Raw genomic sequence first — 15,544 nt, 5'->3', positions numbered from 1 at the left:
GGCTATAACAACACAATCAGCCTACCGGCTTCTACATCAAGTCCCGGCTGTCCTGGCTCTCGGGCCAAAGCCTTCTGGTCAGGCTTCTCTCCGCCTGCACCATAATGCAGCCCTCTATGTGCCAAGCAGCACTGCTCAGTTTAGCTCTCCCGCAGAGCTCTTACACGCAGGCTGCCAGAAGGGAACTGCCAGCCAGGCTCCGGCCTAGCTGTTTATAAGGGCCCAGCCCTGCCCCCTTCCGGTCACATGGCCGACCTGGTTACTCCCGCAACCCACAGCTGAGCTGCCCTGGTGATTGGCAGCTGCTCTAATCCTTACTCAGGAACGGGGCACCCAAGTGCCCCCGTGACATACCCCATCACCATATCTCTATCTGCTTTTCAGTACCTGTTTCTGATCATGACTGCTATTTCATAACACTTCAAAGATCCATTTTCACCTCTGACATCCAGTTTCATGTCCCTTCATCATTAATTCCCCCATTTTGTTGTACAAAAATCTCTCAGTTATTTCTCCAACCTCATCCAGGTCCTGCCCAAATTAGATGCTTATTTCATTTTTTATACTCTTTTGTCCTAGAATCATAGAAAGCTAGGTTTGGAAGTGACCTCCAGAGGTCATCTAGTCCAACCCCCTGTTCAAAGAGGGACTATCCCCAATTAGATCATCCCAGCCAAAGCTTTGTCTAGCTGGGTTTTGAAAACCTACAAGAATGGAGCTTCCACCACCTCTTTGGGTAACCTGTTCCAGTGCTTTACTACCTTTCTAGTGAGAAAATTCTTCCTAATATCTAACCTAAACTTCCCTTTTTGCAACTTGAGACCAGGGCTCCTTGTTGTGTCATCTGCCACTACTAAGAACAGTCTAGCTCCATCCTCTTTTGAACTCCCCTTCAGGTAGTTGAAAGCTGCTTTTGTTGTGCCAGCCTTGATCTCAGAAAGCCAATAACCCAAGTACTCACATGGATATCAGTTCATTCCTTTTTTCTGAATGCTTCCTTATGGTTGTATAACCCCAAAACCCCTCTCACAGAACTAATCCTTGTATTAAGCTTATCTCTGTCTTGGCAGTGAATTTACCCTCCTTCTTTAATACCCAGTTCCACCTGAGACTTTACTTCCTTGAGCATCTTCCCTAGCCTTATATAGTCAATCTTGATCTGCTTCAGTGGTAAATCTATTAGTGTCATTGGTTTTGGGATGAAGGACAATTGGTATTTTTTCTCCTCATATCCATCAAGAACTTTCAATTTTACTTCTCATATTCTTGCTTTGAGCAAGTAATGCATCCTTCCATTCTTCAAATCTGCTCTGCTAATAAGGCCCTTTGATTCTATTAATAAGGAGATCCCAATCACAGAAGAGCATATTCTTCTGAGGGTCTATGCTCTTTTTTTTGTCTGCCAATCATCCTGTCTTTCTCTGCCTTGTTTATCATTTAGACTCCTTCCTTGGCTCTGGGTGCTCACTTACCCATGACTCTTCCTCTTTTCTGTTGGGACTGACTTTCCTTTTTTACAACCTGACTTTAAAATCTTCTGTCTTGTTCTCTTGCTCCTGTTCAACAATTTCTCCTTCACTAACGTGGCTCTTCTTCTGGCTATACCAACGTTGATACTACACTATTTTCAGACTGCAGGATTGGAACAGTAATGTCATTTATTTATTTTTTATCCTCAAGACAACAGTTTATTCTACCCCTGGAATCAAAGGTGTCTCAGCATGCTGATTTAGAAGACAAAAATATTGTATTTGCACAAATATAAACTTATGTATTAACGTATTCCAGATGAATTTAATTCCAAATACAAATACATGAACACAAGTAATTCGGCATGCCTTATATAACAATCCAGTTCAGGGCAAATCTGCATCATTAGGCTTGAATAAAACATCTGTTAAAATAACAGTTTTTAGGCATGTATCTAAAATATAATTCCTTTATGCTTTACTTAATTCCTTTATGCTTCCTTTAGGAATTGTTTTTAGCAATGCTTTTACAACATCCATGATTGGCTAACAGGAGATAAAGAATGTGGCGTTTAATGTTTTTATCATGCTTTGCCCACATTCTTTGCATTTAGAGAGCAAGAGAATTGCCAATGTAGAATGGAAGACACTGCACAAAGAACCATACATATAAAACAAGGCAGCATTATTAGGCTTTTATTTTTTAACCCATGTGGTATAACAGTCACACAGGAATGCAAGTCTTCTACAGTATACTAAATGTTACATGCCTCAAACCATCTGTACCCTGGCTTCTGCTTCCATAAACTACACAGAGGATGAAATCTGTATAATATTGGCATGTACTGAAAATTCCCAATTAAAACAGCAATTACTCTTGTGGGTTGGGGAGTGAAAATTATATCACATACATCTTAAAGTGCTGTACTATTGAGCTGAATGCTGGATCACTAATTTCAACATGCTCCCAGCATTTTTAACCATTTGCCCATCAGAAAATTGAAAATTGGGGGCGGGAAAAAAGTATACTCTGCAAGCTGGTAGGAGATAGTAAGAGTAAATAGACCATATACAAGTGACAGCAGAAGGAAAGGACAATAAAATGCCAACTGTCTCAGCATTATAAGAAAATATGCTTAACAAAACACAATATCTCACTACAACTTCAAAGTTTTCCACTGGAGCAACTAGAGACAAAGAATTGCATTTCAGATTTCACCCAAACCAAAAGAATAAAAAATAAAATAAAACCCCAACCAAATAAAAAAGCTGTGTAATGGGGCAGTGTGGCCCCTTAACGGAGGCAAACAGCCCTGGGGTAGGGCCCCAGTTGCGGGCAATTAGTTGGCAACTAAAAGCCTGAAAGGAGAAAAAAAACAAGGAGCTCAAGCTGGGGAAAGGAGGCATTTGTGGGCAGGGAGAAGACTGAAATCCAGAAGATCTCACCTTTAGGAAGGGGCAGAGCTAAAGGGCCCTCTTCAGCAACCTGGAGAAAAACTGTACTGTTGGGACAATGGAGTATTGCTTTTTATTATGAGGACTGGTTCAGGAACTCCCAAGGGAGCAAAGCCACATGGCAAGGTTGCAGACACTTAGGCCTGCTTCTGAACTATTGTTTGGATAAGGGGCAAAGCCCACTTGCATGGAAGTGGGGACCCTAGCCCACTTACACTACGTAAGAGAAAAAAGCAGTTTTCTTTAAATAGTAATTTTCTAAAATTTTGAAACTAAAGATATACAACTTATAAGAATAAACAAATCCACTGAGACTTGAGAAAGAAGTACATAATTCCATATCAACCAAGTAGGGGGCAATTGTAAGTTCAAGACATTTTAAATGCTCATAGTAGGGCAATATTCTTTCTTCCTTCCTTTCAATATTTAATTTCCCTTCCCTTCTGGTTAAAAGGAACCATTAGCTAGGGGTGCACCGATACAGATTTTTTTGGCCAATACCAATGGCCTATTTTTAAAGAGCCATATCAGCCGATATGCAGCCCCACACCATGGAAAGTGGTGTCCAGCTAGTAAGTCTGTTGTGGGGGAAAGGGGGAGGGAAGGGACATGTGTATGTGTGGGGGGGATAGATCAAGGCCTCTGCAGTGAGGGAGGGAGTGGGGCTGGTGCTGGGATAAGTGCTGCTGGGGCGGGGCACAAGACAGCTGCAGTTTGTCTGGGAGGCGTGGGGGCGGCACCCACTGCTGTGCGCACCCTGGGAGGGCATAAGGGGTGTGTGCCCCTGGATCTGTGTGCAGGGCAGGATGTGCTGCTGCTGCAGGCTGGGGCCAGGGGCTGGGCGGAGGGCTATGACAAGTTTTGGGGTGGCTGCAGCCCCTCCCACTATCCTTCCTAGCACTGTGCTTCTGGTCACCTGCATGCTGCGGCAGCGTACATGCACGCAGCATTTATTGGCCACATCAGCCAAAAAAGCTGATTGCCAATGCTCTCGATTTTTCTCATATCAGTGACAATCTGGTATGGAACTGATGTATTAGTGCACCTCTAATATTAGCTGACTTCTTATAATTATCATGCCTACCCAGATGGACAGTCTCTAAGTTGATATCACTCTGCCTTTACGTCTCTGAGAAGAAAACGTAAGTCATGGAGATTTTTCCACAAGTTTTGGTCCTGGGTAGGTTAACAAAAATTGCAAGTTATTAGGTTGCCCTACTTCATATCAAACAAGTGCTTAAGAACCACTAGTATGTGGGCGATACTTTTTCTACTGCCTCCATTGGTCAAATGGAGACTATTTCCTGCTATAGTGGAATTTTGGTCCCTAAAAAGGGGCAGAGAAGAAGGATCTGGGTGGATAGTGAACTGAAAATTGTATATTCTGTTATGAGAGAGTTCAGAACCCATGGTCCAAAGTAAATTTAGCCTATGCAGATTGGAAGAAGGCTAGACAGTTGTCAGAGAGAAGAAAGGCAGGTCAGCACAAAAGGGGATGTCTGAATCACACTATTAAAACCTGGCCTGCTCTGAAACACATGGTGAATCAGTAGGCATAAATGAGGAACGTTTATGCTCAGAGAACTGTTGATGCTTTCAGGCAATTCTGAGGATCAATATGCTGTCAGATGAGGATGAGAACAGAAGAGGTATGCCAAGTATGCCTATGAATAGGATAAAGCTGAAACTTCTGCTTCCTCCTAAGATCTGGTGAATAAACTCCAAGAGAGCATAAGGTAGCACTGATGTCCTTAAATATGTGAAGTGCTCCATCACTCCCTCATATAGAAGACACTTATGTTCCTATGAAAGTTTTTCCATTGTAGGCTCCCTACAAATAAAGGATAATAGGTTTCTTTCTATTCTAAATATAGGGCATCCTCAACATTAGCACAGACTTGTTTATGGGGAAAACATTCCATGTAAGGAACATTTACTGTCACAGTGAAGCAGTAACTATATTGTAAAAAGAGGAGAAAACAGAAGGATGGAAGAGCTCTGAGTCACTAGAGATCACTGAAGTCTCATCTACTAACAAATAAGAATGGTAAACATTTTCAAGATAATTGGTGGGGCCTCTTGGTTCAACTTAAAGATTGTCCCATCAGAAGATCTTTAATTCTTGAAGAACCCTTTCTAGATTTTCATGCGTTTCCAACCTTATGACAAAAACCCCACCCCCACAGCTAAAGTAATGGACCACCATCCTCACGAAAGACTAAAATACAGAACACTTATTTTAAGCAGGAATATCAGAGCTGATTAAAAATAAGACGTGTTTTTATGTATTGTCAAGTTATTCCCATGCGTCTCTAGAGATTTCTAAGAATTATTAGAAAATACAAATTTTTCAGTGTTGGTCTACCAACACACACTTGTATACAAGTGAGGATGGCAGTCTCTGTGTAGAAATTTTCACACTATAACAATGGAATAAGATCATCCAGCCATTTCACAAAGGGCAATCAAACTACCAGGTAAAAAAAATTCAATAGTCCAGTCCACATTGTATTTGAAACAGTGGCCTCTAGGTAAAAGGCTCTATATGACTCCTTATCTCTTCTTGTTTACAGTCTGGATGCAGCTACAGTTAACACTGACTGGTATTTCAGAGAGTAACAGAAACAAAAGGCAGTTGGCTGTGAAGAGCATTTGCGACAAACCTACACTTTTAAATCTTTAAGTCACAGATGATCAGTCATAAAAATTATTGGACAAATTGCCATATTACATAAGTAGAGATCATATTGTTATACACACTAAATTTCACTTTAAAAAGGTAGAGCAATTCAAAAAGCAGCAACGGCTCAACGGTACTCTTTTCCTTAAACAATTTTAAGATTAGTCAGTTTTCTTCAAATGGCATATAAACATTTGAAAAGAGCTAATAAAATATTTACTATTCTGGGAACAAAGCAGAAGTTGCTGGCTGACAAACTTTCAAAGAGGTGGTTATTTTACTTCTTTAGTTTATAAAAGACTGATAGCCATGAAATGCCTACTAATTTAAAAGTTTTGGTGAATAAACAGTAAATAGGCAGATGAATTAAATAAAGGGGAGAAGAGAAACTGAAAGCAACTAACACTGCTGTTCTGTTATCCACTTCTCACATTTGCTTGGATTCATCTTATATGAACTAGTGGCTATTACTGAAACAAACAAAACCAAGTAATCTATTCAAAATTATGCAGAGACATTTAAGATATTAAGCATAACTTCTCTAATGATTAGCATTTGCTTGAGAGTTCAACTACTACAACAAACTTGTAATGCATTCCACAATATACTCTTCTGCAAGCTTTATTTTGCCAGATTCGGGGCACATCTACACGAGACACTGCTGCACATTTATTTAGTACTTGTATAAGCAACTCTGGTTACTGTGCATTTACTTAGTATGTCCTTATACAAGTATTAAAAAAGTGCGCAGTAACTGGAGTTACTGCACAGTAGCGCTGGGAAACACCTTTTAAGTGATGCTACTATGCAAAAGCCTAATACTACTGCGCAGTCAGTGTCTCGTGTAGACATGCCCACAGCATACTGGTTAAGAAGTTTCACTAGGAGGAAACTTCAAACGTACGCAATTATTAGTTCGGTCATCAAGATGATTTGTAGCCAGCCAACCAGAATGAATGCTGAATAGCTAAGAGTTATGGCAACTTAATGTAGTTTTTTGCTGTCTCCCATATGATGTTAATAGAGGTGGAGATACTAGCAGAAACAGCAGCATACATACCAAGAGAAGACATAAGGTAGGGCAGGGTGGCACCTTACAGACTTATCTTGTTCAAAGAGGTGTGATCTTCCGCAGGCTACAGCTGATTTTGAAAACATCTTAATAAGAGGCTGAACATAATCAGTAACTTGGTGATTTTCTATGAGCTAACATGGGGTGGGGAAATCAAAACCTCAAACGAGTCTGCTTCACTTTTATTACTCATCTTGTATAAAAGTAAAAATTCTCAATCCATGTATTGCTGAATAATTTGTTTAAATTTACAAATGAAGCCATTTCTCTAATACAGTTGAATTAAAACGTCAACTTTCTTTAATCACTAAGATTTACAGTGATCACTCACCATCACCACATGAAGGTACATACGCAGGTATTTTTAATACAAGTAATTAGAAATAAAATATAGGTAACATTCTAGCAAGTCCAAAAACCTTATTTTTGTTTTTGATGTAGCTACAGGGAACAAATATGGGATACTTCCTATTATGAGGTGCACTGCAAGACAGTTTTAAATGACATATACAGATAAATTACCTGAAGGCCAGTGCTGTTTCTAAAAAAAATAAGGAAAAAAACCTAAACATCACCCACTTTCCAAGCAAAATGTTACTTAACAGCTAAAAAAATCTTCTTTGTTGTCAGGGGTGTACTTGGTAGATGTGTTGGTCCGAGATGAAAAGACCTACAAAAAACTAGAAGTCTTGGTTCCAAAATGATACCTTTTATTAGACCAACTGGAAAATGGCAAGAAAACTGTCCTTTTCTGAAAGTTTTCAGGATCAAAGTCCCTTCATCAGGCTCAGGTTCTTTGTTGTCATGCATTTTTGAGGAGAAAAACTGATATATAGGGATGAAAGTATTATAGAATATGGAGTAATAGCTTGTACCATGGTACCATAACATTTTCACAAGCCAGAGCAACATAAACTGAAGAAGCAATTGAGAGTGGTAAAGGATTTATAATCCAGAGGGAAAACCATTTTGACAACTTAACATTTATTGTCCTTGGCCTCCTTTAAGATAGGTATAATGACTACAGGTATTTCCATGTTTTCAACAGCTTTTCATGACAACGTTCTAAAAATTTTTTCTTTACTCATTTCCATATATAATTTTAGAGACAATCAGCTTTTCACAAAAGTACTAGCCATTTAAAAAAATTAAAACAATCTCAATTAACAGCCTTTTTTTAGATTCTTTATAGGTATCAGATTATTTGATACTAAGAATAATGTCAAAAATTTTATTTTCCTGCCTAAATAAAAATGGATTTCAGGCTAACCACGTGAGTATTTTTTAAACATCCATAACATCAAGCCTACATACTTTGTTCTGTATTATTTCATTTTAGAAACCTTAGTTTGTTTATATCTTGTTATTTCTTGTACAAATTCTGCAGCTAACATATACTCTGACTTGGATGATAACTCATGTGAAACCTTCTAGAAACTCCTTCCACCTGAACCAGGATCTCTCTCACAAATATCTATGCTGAGCACAAATGTGAAAGCTATGCACCAAAGAGATGGCCACTAATGTAGGCTTTGAATTTGGATAAATTCCCTCAGGAAACAACCACCAGCATGGATTATGACCGTCAGCCTATTCTGCATCCGAAAAGAGATAAATGAGATAATTTTATTATGCACTAATTTTGCCTCCTTGATAGTTCCAAGTTGCAAAGCCATACAGAATGTATCACAATATTCAAGCTCACATAGTAACAAAATGCAACTATAGCAAGGTTCATATTCAAGATAGTTACATTTCTTCCTTTGCTTTGAAGGGGGAGATAGGAATTTAAGCCTGAAACACTAATATTCAACAGCTTTTTTCAATACAGCCAAAAATTCAATACATCTTAAATCAGGGCTGTCTAACTTGTAAGTGGCTGGGGGTTGCACCCTGTGCAGGCTGCAATAGTGTAAGCCATATGTCCCCCTAGGCCACCACCGCAAAAGGCTCCCCTGCCACATCAACTGTCCAGCTGTGGGATCCTCCTCTGCATGGCACCATGGGCTTCCCTACCACTGCAGGCTGTTTCCTGGTGCCCCAAGGCAGGCACAGGAAGCAGAAGGTAAAGGGGGAAGGGAAAGCCCAAAAACCCAAGCCGCAGCAGCACCCAGAGTGATAGGAGAAGCAGTGGCCAGTGGGAGCCTGGTGGCTGCAGATTAACCCCTCAAATGCTGCCAGTTGAACAGCTGTGCCCTAAATGATAAAATATTGTTACAAATGGAAGAAAGAGTGCCCTAACTTAGGGTGCCATAATAATCTCTGCTAATACTTCCAGTTATTTTTCCAAATTTATTAGAATTATTTTGGTTTTACTGTGCAAGCCACAATTGCATTCAGATACTAGATCAAATCTATTACATCAACTATATGAGATTAAATGGCAATGTAGTCCATCATAGGGATACTGAAGAGACTGCAACCTATTGCTTGTTAATCTATTACACTATAAATGTAGTTGTTAGCATGCGTCCTACTCTTCCCTCACCTTTTAAGTAATTGAATGCATGCACTCACAGAAAACTACACCTCTTTACAATAATCTTCTCTAAAGCCAGACACATGCTTGTCATTAGTGTACCCAATGGGAGCTTCATGGCTCATTCATGCTACTGCACAGGAATAAATGCACATAAAGAATTTAAAATTAGTTTTGCAATAGAGGTTTTGATGTCATCATTAATGGCCACATGGATTCTGTGTCATGGGGTAGAAAAATTAAGAAACAATTGTTGTACTGAATAATATAAAATAAATCTAGAAGAGATGTTAGGAAAGTGCTCATTAAATCCATGCATAGAGGTTCCCAGGATCAGGCCCAGGAAAAGAAGCCACTTAAGTAGTAACATATGCAATACAAGATTTTGTAAGAACAAAAAAAAATGCACTTCCATTGAAGTCATTATTTTCATAATTCAAAATCTTTAAAGGTAGGTAAATACTTTCTCTCCTTACACCATTTCCCTGTTGTGCCAAATTTAGAGCTTTTCTATTATATTTTTTGTCTAATAGTCAATATAGTTTTTTTCTAACAGTTACTAAAGTATGTCATTAATTTAAAATTTCCATTTTTACCTGATTTGAGATAAAGTAAAAAAAGCTGGGGATATCATTTTTATAAACCCATGCTTTAGGCACTAATTTAAATAATTAAAAAAACTAATAACAATTTTGAAGACATTTATACAAAGAAAGGATTACCCCATCAACATACATAGATACTGAACTGTGTGAAACATAATGGTTAGATTGGATATAATATAATATAATACATAGACAGGAAGACCTCTCCAACAATTATCTTACTACACTTAACAAAATTATGCAAATAATCTCCTGATTGTAATATACAGTTGTATTTCAATTACTTTGTCATACATTACTTCTCAATGTGTGTATTTATATGAAATACAATTTAATCTCAGTCCACTGACAGGATCTGACAGAGTAGGCTGCAGCCTATGAGAGCTCATTCTCTCTGAATGAGTGTTTTTAAGTCACCTATTCTTAAACTGTAGGTCACAATCCCAAATGGGGTTGCAACATCAACAGATGGGGTGGTGATAAACAGGAATCCAGGTTTTCCATTTGCTGTGGGAAAACGTGGATTTTTTCCTTTGAAGGAGAAAGGCAATGCGGCTGGGCTGGTGGGGGAGGCACATGCAGCTGGGGGGCGGGGGGCGCACAATTTCTGCACCCACAGTGGGGTGCAGACCAGCTCCACAGGAATCACCTCCACAGCCCCAGTGGGAAGGACCCAGCACAGGAGGGAGCACTGCACTGCCATGGCTGCCAAGGTGAAGTGCAGCAATGGTGCAGAGCTGTGCCCCCGCTGTTGCTGGGCAGGCAGGGTGTGCCTCAGCTTGGTGGCCATGATGCCATGGCACTCTCTCCCATGTCGGATCCTACTCACTGGGCCACAGAGCAAGGAGACTGGAGCCCGCAGCAGGCAGCCCACATCCTTGCCCCAACCCCCACAGCCTCCACTCTGGCCATGCCACCTGCAGGGGAGAGCACCGGGGTGAGGGGGGATGGGGGGGGAGGAGAAGAGCCAGGGTCTGCACTCCACTCCAGCCATAGCTGCTGCCGCTTCTCACTGGTGGCAGGCCAGAGAGGAGGCTGCTGGGGGGATGGGGGCTGCAAGTCAGGAGGGGCACCTGAAGGATGGGGGCTGATGGTTGGGAGTAAGGGACGAAGCTGAGGAAATGAGGTTATGCTGAAGAAATGGGGTCTTGCTGAAGAAAAGTTTGGGAAGCACTGCTTTAAGGTGCCACCCTGCCCTGCCTTCTCTTTTACTTCAGAAGTACACCACTAGCTACCTTTCTCTTGAATTTTAAACAATGATTATCTGTTCAACAGCAATAGAATCAAATTCACTTTTCCTATATAAGGAATATGAAAGATTAGTTTAGATTAAAATTGTTGGCAAAAGCTGAAAATGCAGAGAATTAAAAACTTAACATCTGGCAAATAGAATTCTCAGAAGGACTATAAATAGTGTTTTAAATCCAAACTTTGAACAGTTGCAGATGGAAGGCTGATGCAATTACCTGCAACATCAGCTCACAGTCATCTCTTCCAACAAAAATCATCTCCCGTGGCAGCCTGTGGCGAGTGCCTCCGCTGCTCACCAAAAACCAGGATGTTAAGCTCATTTTCTGCTTAGCTGCTAAGTTCTTGGCAAAGCTACGTCATCCTGAAGCAAGAAAGAGAGAAATATATTTAGTTATTTTTAGCTTCAGCTCCTACTCAACAAGCACTGTGATAAATGTATACAAAACAGTCTGAAAAACCAATTCTAACATCATGTATATCTCCCAATGGACTGAATCCAGATATTACAGGAAGTGACAGGCAATTAAATTTACATAAAATCTGAGGCTTTTCTTCATGCAATTAGGCACCTTCAATATTGCAGATGTATGCCTGTTCAAAATAAATCTGTAGCTATTTAAATTAAAGGACTGCCAGTCGCACACAAAGTTGTCAGAAAGCTTTTAACACTTAAATGCTTATTACCAAGCAAAGTAATGCTTTTATAACACATCACCACCATCAACAGTATGTAACACTGTATACATTTATCTGTCCACAGAGATAAAACAAAAGTAGCTTGTGTGTCTGTCCCAAGATAAAATCCACCTCAGCATAAAACAAGACCAGAATTATTCCTCAAAAAGTTAAGTAAAAACTGAAAGGAACTACAGGAAATCTAAACACTGGGCTTTTTGTGATTATATTTTTCCATGGAGTGTTTTCTGTATTTAGATATAACATACATGAAGAAAAGAAACAATATCTAAAAGTAGATAAAGGCATTTTAAAAAGCAAGATACGCAAAAAGCAGCAAAACGTGTACAATATGTAAGAAGTTGAAAGTCTTGAAACATAGTTGCCAATGATTCCTCTACCAACATTTTAAAAATACCTTAATTTGTCAAAAGAATATGAGATTTGGGACCTTAAGTTTCACTGCATGTAAAAAATACGTACTATGTACCTTTAATTCATTTAGCACATACACAAATCTATTCTGACTTCATCAAACGAACATCCTACAAGTCAAAGTTGCGACTGTTTTTGGCACTCTGCCCAAAAATGTTCCTAACCCCTGGGCTACAGCATAGATTTTGTAGACGTTAGGGCGAGAAGGGACCACCCCCTGCCCAAAGGGCAGACAGTCAGCAGGGGTCAAATGATCCCAGCAAGATAGGCATCCAAGCGTTTCTGCTCCATCTCTGGTGGGAGTTTATTCCAGGCCCTGAGTACTCGGCTGGTAAAGAAGTTTTTCCTTATGTCAACCCTAAAACGGTTTTCTAAGAGTTTGTGACAGTTGGACCTAGTCTTCCCGTGGGGTCCTCCGGTGAATAGATGTCCTCCTATTCCCGGTGCACACCCCTTGTATACTTATAGGCTTACCAAGGCACCCCTGACCCTACAGTTCTCCAGGCTGAAGAATGCCATATCCCTCAGCCTCTCCTCATAAGGCCTGGTCTCTTGTTCTCCAATCATTTGTGTGGCTCTCTGGGGACGTTCTTGAACTCCTCCACATTCTTTCTGAATTGTGGAGCCCAAAACTGGACATAGTATTCCAGCTGTGGTCTCACCAAGGCCGAACAAAGTGGGAGAATGACTTCCTGGGTCTTGTTTGAGATGCATCAGAAGATGCAGGCCAGAGTTTTGCTTGCTTTGCCAGCTGCAGCATCACATTGGTGGCTCATGTTCATCTTGTGATCAATCATGACCAAGTAATTTTCAAACACAGTGTTAACTAGCGTAGCACTGCCAAGCCTGTAAGTGTGGTGTGGGTTCTCTCTCCCAAGGTGGAGCACCTTGTATTTCTTGGTGTTGAATACCATCAGGTTTTGATCTGCCTACCTTGTAAGCCTGTTGAGGTAGGCCAGGATCTCCAGCCTATACCGTGGGGTGGCTGCACTTCCCCATAGTTAGGGGTCATCAACAAACTTTGTCAGTCCGCTTGTAACACCCAAGTCCAGATCATTTATAAACACCTTGAAGAATACAGGTCCAAGAACGGAGCCCTGGGTGACGTCACTGGTTACAGGGAGCCAAGTTGATTTGGTTCCATAAACTATCACTCTCTGGGTCCATCCATGGAGCCAGTTCACCAGCCATCAGACCATGAAATTGTCTAGGCCACAATTCCCCATTTCTTCCATGAGGACATAATGGGATACCAAGTCAAAGGCTTTCTTGAAGTCCAAGAATATGATATCTACCTCTTCTCCTTTCTCCATGTGATGTGTCAGGAGATCAGCTTGGGCAGATGAGATCTGTCTGCCATGAAGCGGTATTGACTCTCTCTCAGAATATTACCTTCTGTTAGTTGGCAATGGTTTCCTTAATGATTTTTCCAGGATCTTTCCAGGGATTGAGTTAATTGGCCTGCAGTTCCCTGGATCTTCCCTTCTCCCTTTCTTGAAGATAAGCACCACACTGGCCCTCTTCCGATAGTCAGGCACCTCACCTGAGTGCCATGAGTTCTCAAACATCATTGTCATAGGCTGTGCTATAATGTCACCTAGTTCCTTTAGCACTCTTGGGTGCATTCCATCTGGGTCAGCTGATTTGTGGATGTCCAGCCTCTTAAGATGTTCTCTTACAAGATCAGTGGTAATGGTGGGTACAGATTCACCCTTCCCCTCGTGATCCTGCCTTTTGTCAGGCAAAGTGATCCCACTGGGCTGATGGAAGACCGACGTGAAATAGTCATTAAGAAAACTGGCTTTTTCCTGTGTCAGTTAGCAGCTGCCCGACCTGATTTAGTAAGGGTCCAATGTTACCTTTTTCCAACTTTCAACATATCTGAAGGACTTTTTGTTGTCCTTAATTTGCCTAACGAGTTTGAGTTCCGTTTCAGCCTTGGGTTTCTTAGTCTGCTCCCTACAGGTGTGGGCTAGTGCTGAGTACTCCTCCTTTGTGATGTTTCCCATCTTCCATCCTTTATAAGTTTCTTCTTCTTCTTTTTTTTTTTTTTTTTTAAGGTGCAAGGGGTCCTTGAGTTCCCTATTGAGCCAAGGGGGTCGTCTAGCCCTTTTGCTACTTTTTCTGTGGGTTGGAATGGACTTCCCTTGTGTTTCAAGGATTACATCCTTGAGGAGTGACCATTCATCATGGACATTCCTCCCTGCCAGACTGTGGTTTCTCAGGGCCTGAGAAACTACCCTCCTGAGCTTGTGGAAGTTGGCCTTTCTAAAGTCAAGGATTTTCGTATTGCTGACTGACTTTCCAGCTTTGCAGTGAATAGAGAAAGTTAACAAATCATGGTCACTGTCTCCCAGCTTCACCTCGATTCTCAGGTTGCTGACTAGATCATCCCCTTTGGCCAGTACTAGGTCCAGCAGCGCCTTTCCCCTTGTCGGTCCATGGACTTCTTGAGACAAATAAAGCTTGTCAGTGCATGTGAGGAAGCACTGTGACCAATCAGATTTGGCTCAGTGCTCTTCCCATGAGATGTCCAGATGTCCAGGAAGTTAGTCGCACATAAAAACCATGGACTGAGAGTGTGCAGCCTCAGCCAGTTCCCTGGAAAACTCATGGTCAAGTTCTTGCTCTTGATTAGGAGGTCTGTAGTAGACTCCTACCATTATATCCCCTTCACCATGTTTGCCCTGTATTCTTACCCAGAGGGCCTCAAGTTGCCCTTCTTGGTTGCCAATCTCCGCCTGTAGGGAAGTGTATTGTTCTTTCACATAGAGAACTACACCCCCACCCCTTCTTGCTACACGAACTTTCCTGTACAAAGTACAGCCATCTATACCTGTGGTCCAGTCATAGGTAGAGTCCCACCATGTCTCCATTATCCCTATGAGATTGTAATCAGTACTGTTTAGGAGTAGGGCCAACTCCTCCTGTTTGTTGCCCACACTCCTGGCATTTGTGTAAAGGCAAGTGAGCTTGCCATTGACAGTTCTAGGTTTCCCTGTACTCCTGGAAGAGCCCCATCCTTGGGGTGGGGTAGAAGTTTGTTTCCTTGTACAGCCTGACTTAATGGTTTGGTAGCTGATGCTTGGTGGGATTGCACCAAAGATTATATGCCCTTCATAAATGGACATGGCTATAATCAGCAGCTCTTATAAAAAGAAATTCAATGGTGAAGTCCTGGAGAAAAAAATAAAGCATCAAGCATTCAAAGTCTATTCTTAAGAGAGGGAATCAACCAGACAATAGGCCAGTGTGATGACTATGTTCCTTTAATTGGACTCCCATTCAAAAGAAACTTGTTTTGATTTGTATTTAATTTCATAAAAGTACAGGTAGTGCTCAGACTTGCAACACAATTCATTCCTGAAAACCTCATCTTAAGTCGAAATGTTGTAACTCGGAACCAATTTTCTCATAAGAAAC

The 15,544-nt window shown here is 41.0% G+C and overlaps 1 protein-coding gene across 9 annotated transcripts in view; it reads right to left on the bottom strand.

Moving 5' to 3' along the window:
* The window catches only part of CEP170 (centrosomal protein 170), a 177,881-nt gene that overhangs the window by 142,031 nt on the left and 20,306 nt on the right, over positions 1 to 15,544 (bottom strand). For all 9 annotated transcript variants that reach the window (XM_019526993.1, XM_019526996.1, XM_019526992.1 and 6 more), the window contains exon 2: positions 11,227 to 11,372. In XM_019526993.1, the coding sequence (XP_019382538.1) occupies positions 11,227 to 11,331 (105 nt within the window). In that variant the 5' untranslated portion in view covers positions 11,332 to 11,372. The remainder of the gene's footprint in view (positions 1 to 11,226; positions 11,373 to 15,544) is intronic.

This window comes from Gavialis gangeticus, unplaced genomic scaffold, assembly GCF_001723915.1.
Source record: "Gavialis gangeticus isolate Ggan-Ray unplaced genomic scaffold, GavGan_comp1, whole genome shotgun sequence".
NCBI classification, from domain to species: Eukaryota; Metazoa; Chordata; order Crocodylia; family Gavialidae; genus Gavialis; species Gavialis gangeticus.
Note: the sequence above shows the minus strand (reverse complement) of the source record. Positions and strands in the feature narration are given on the sequence as shown.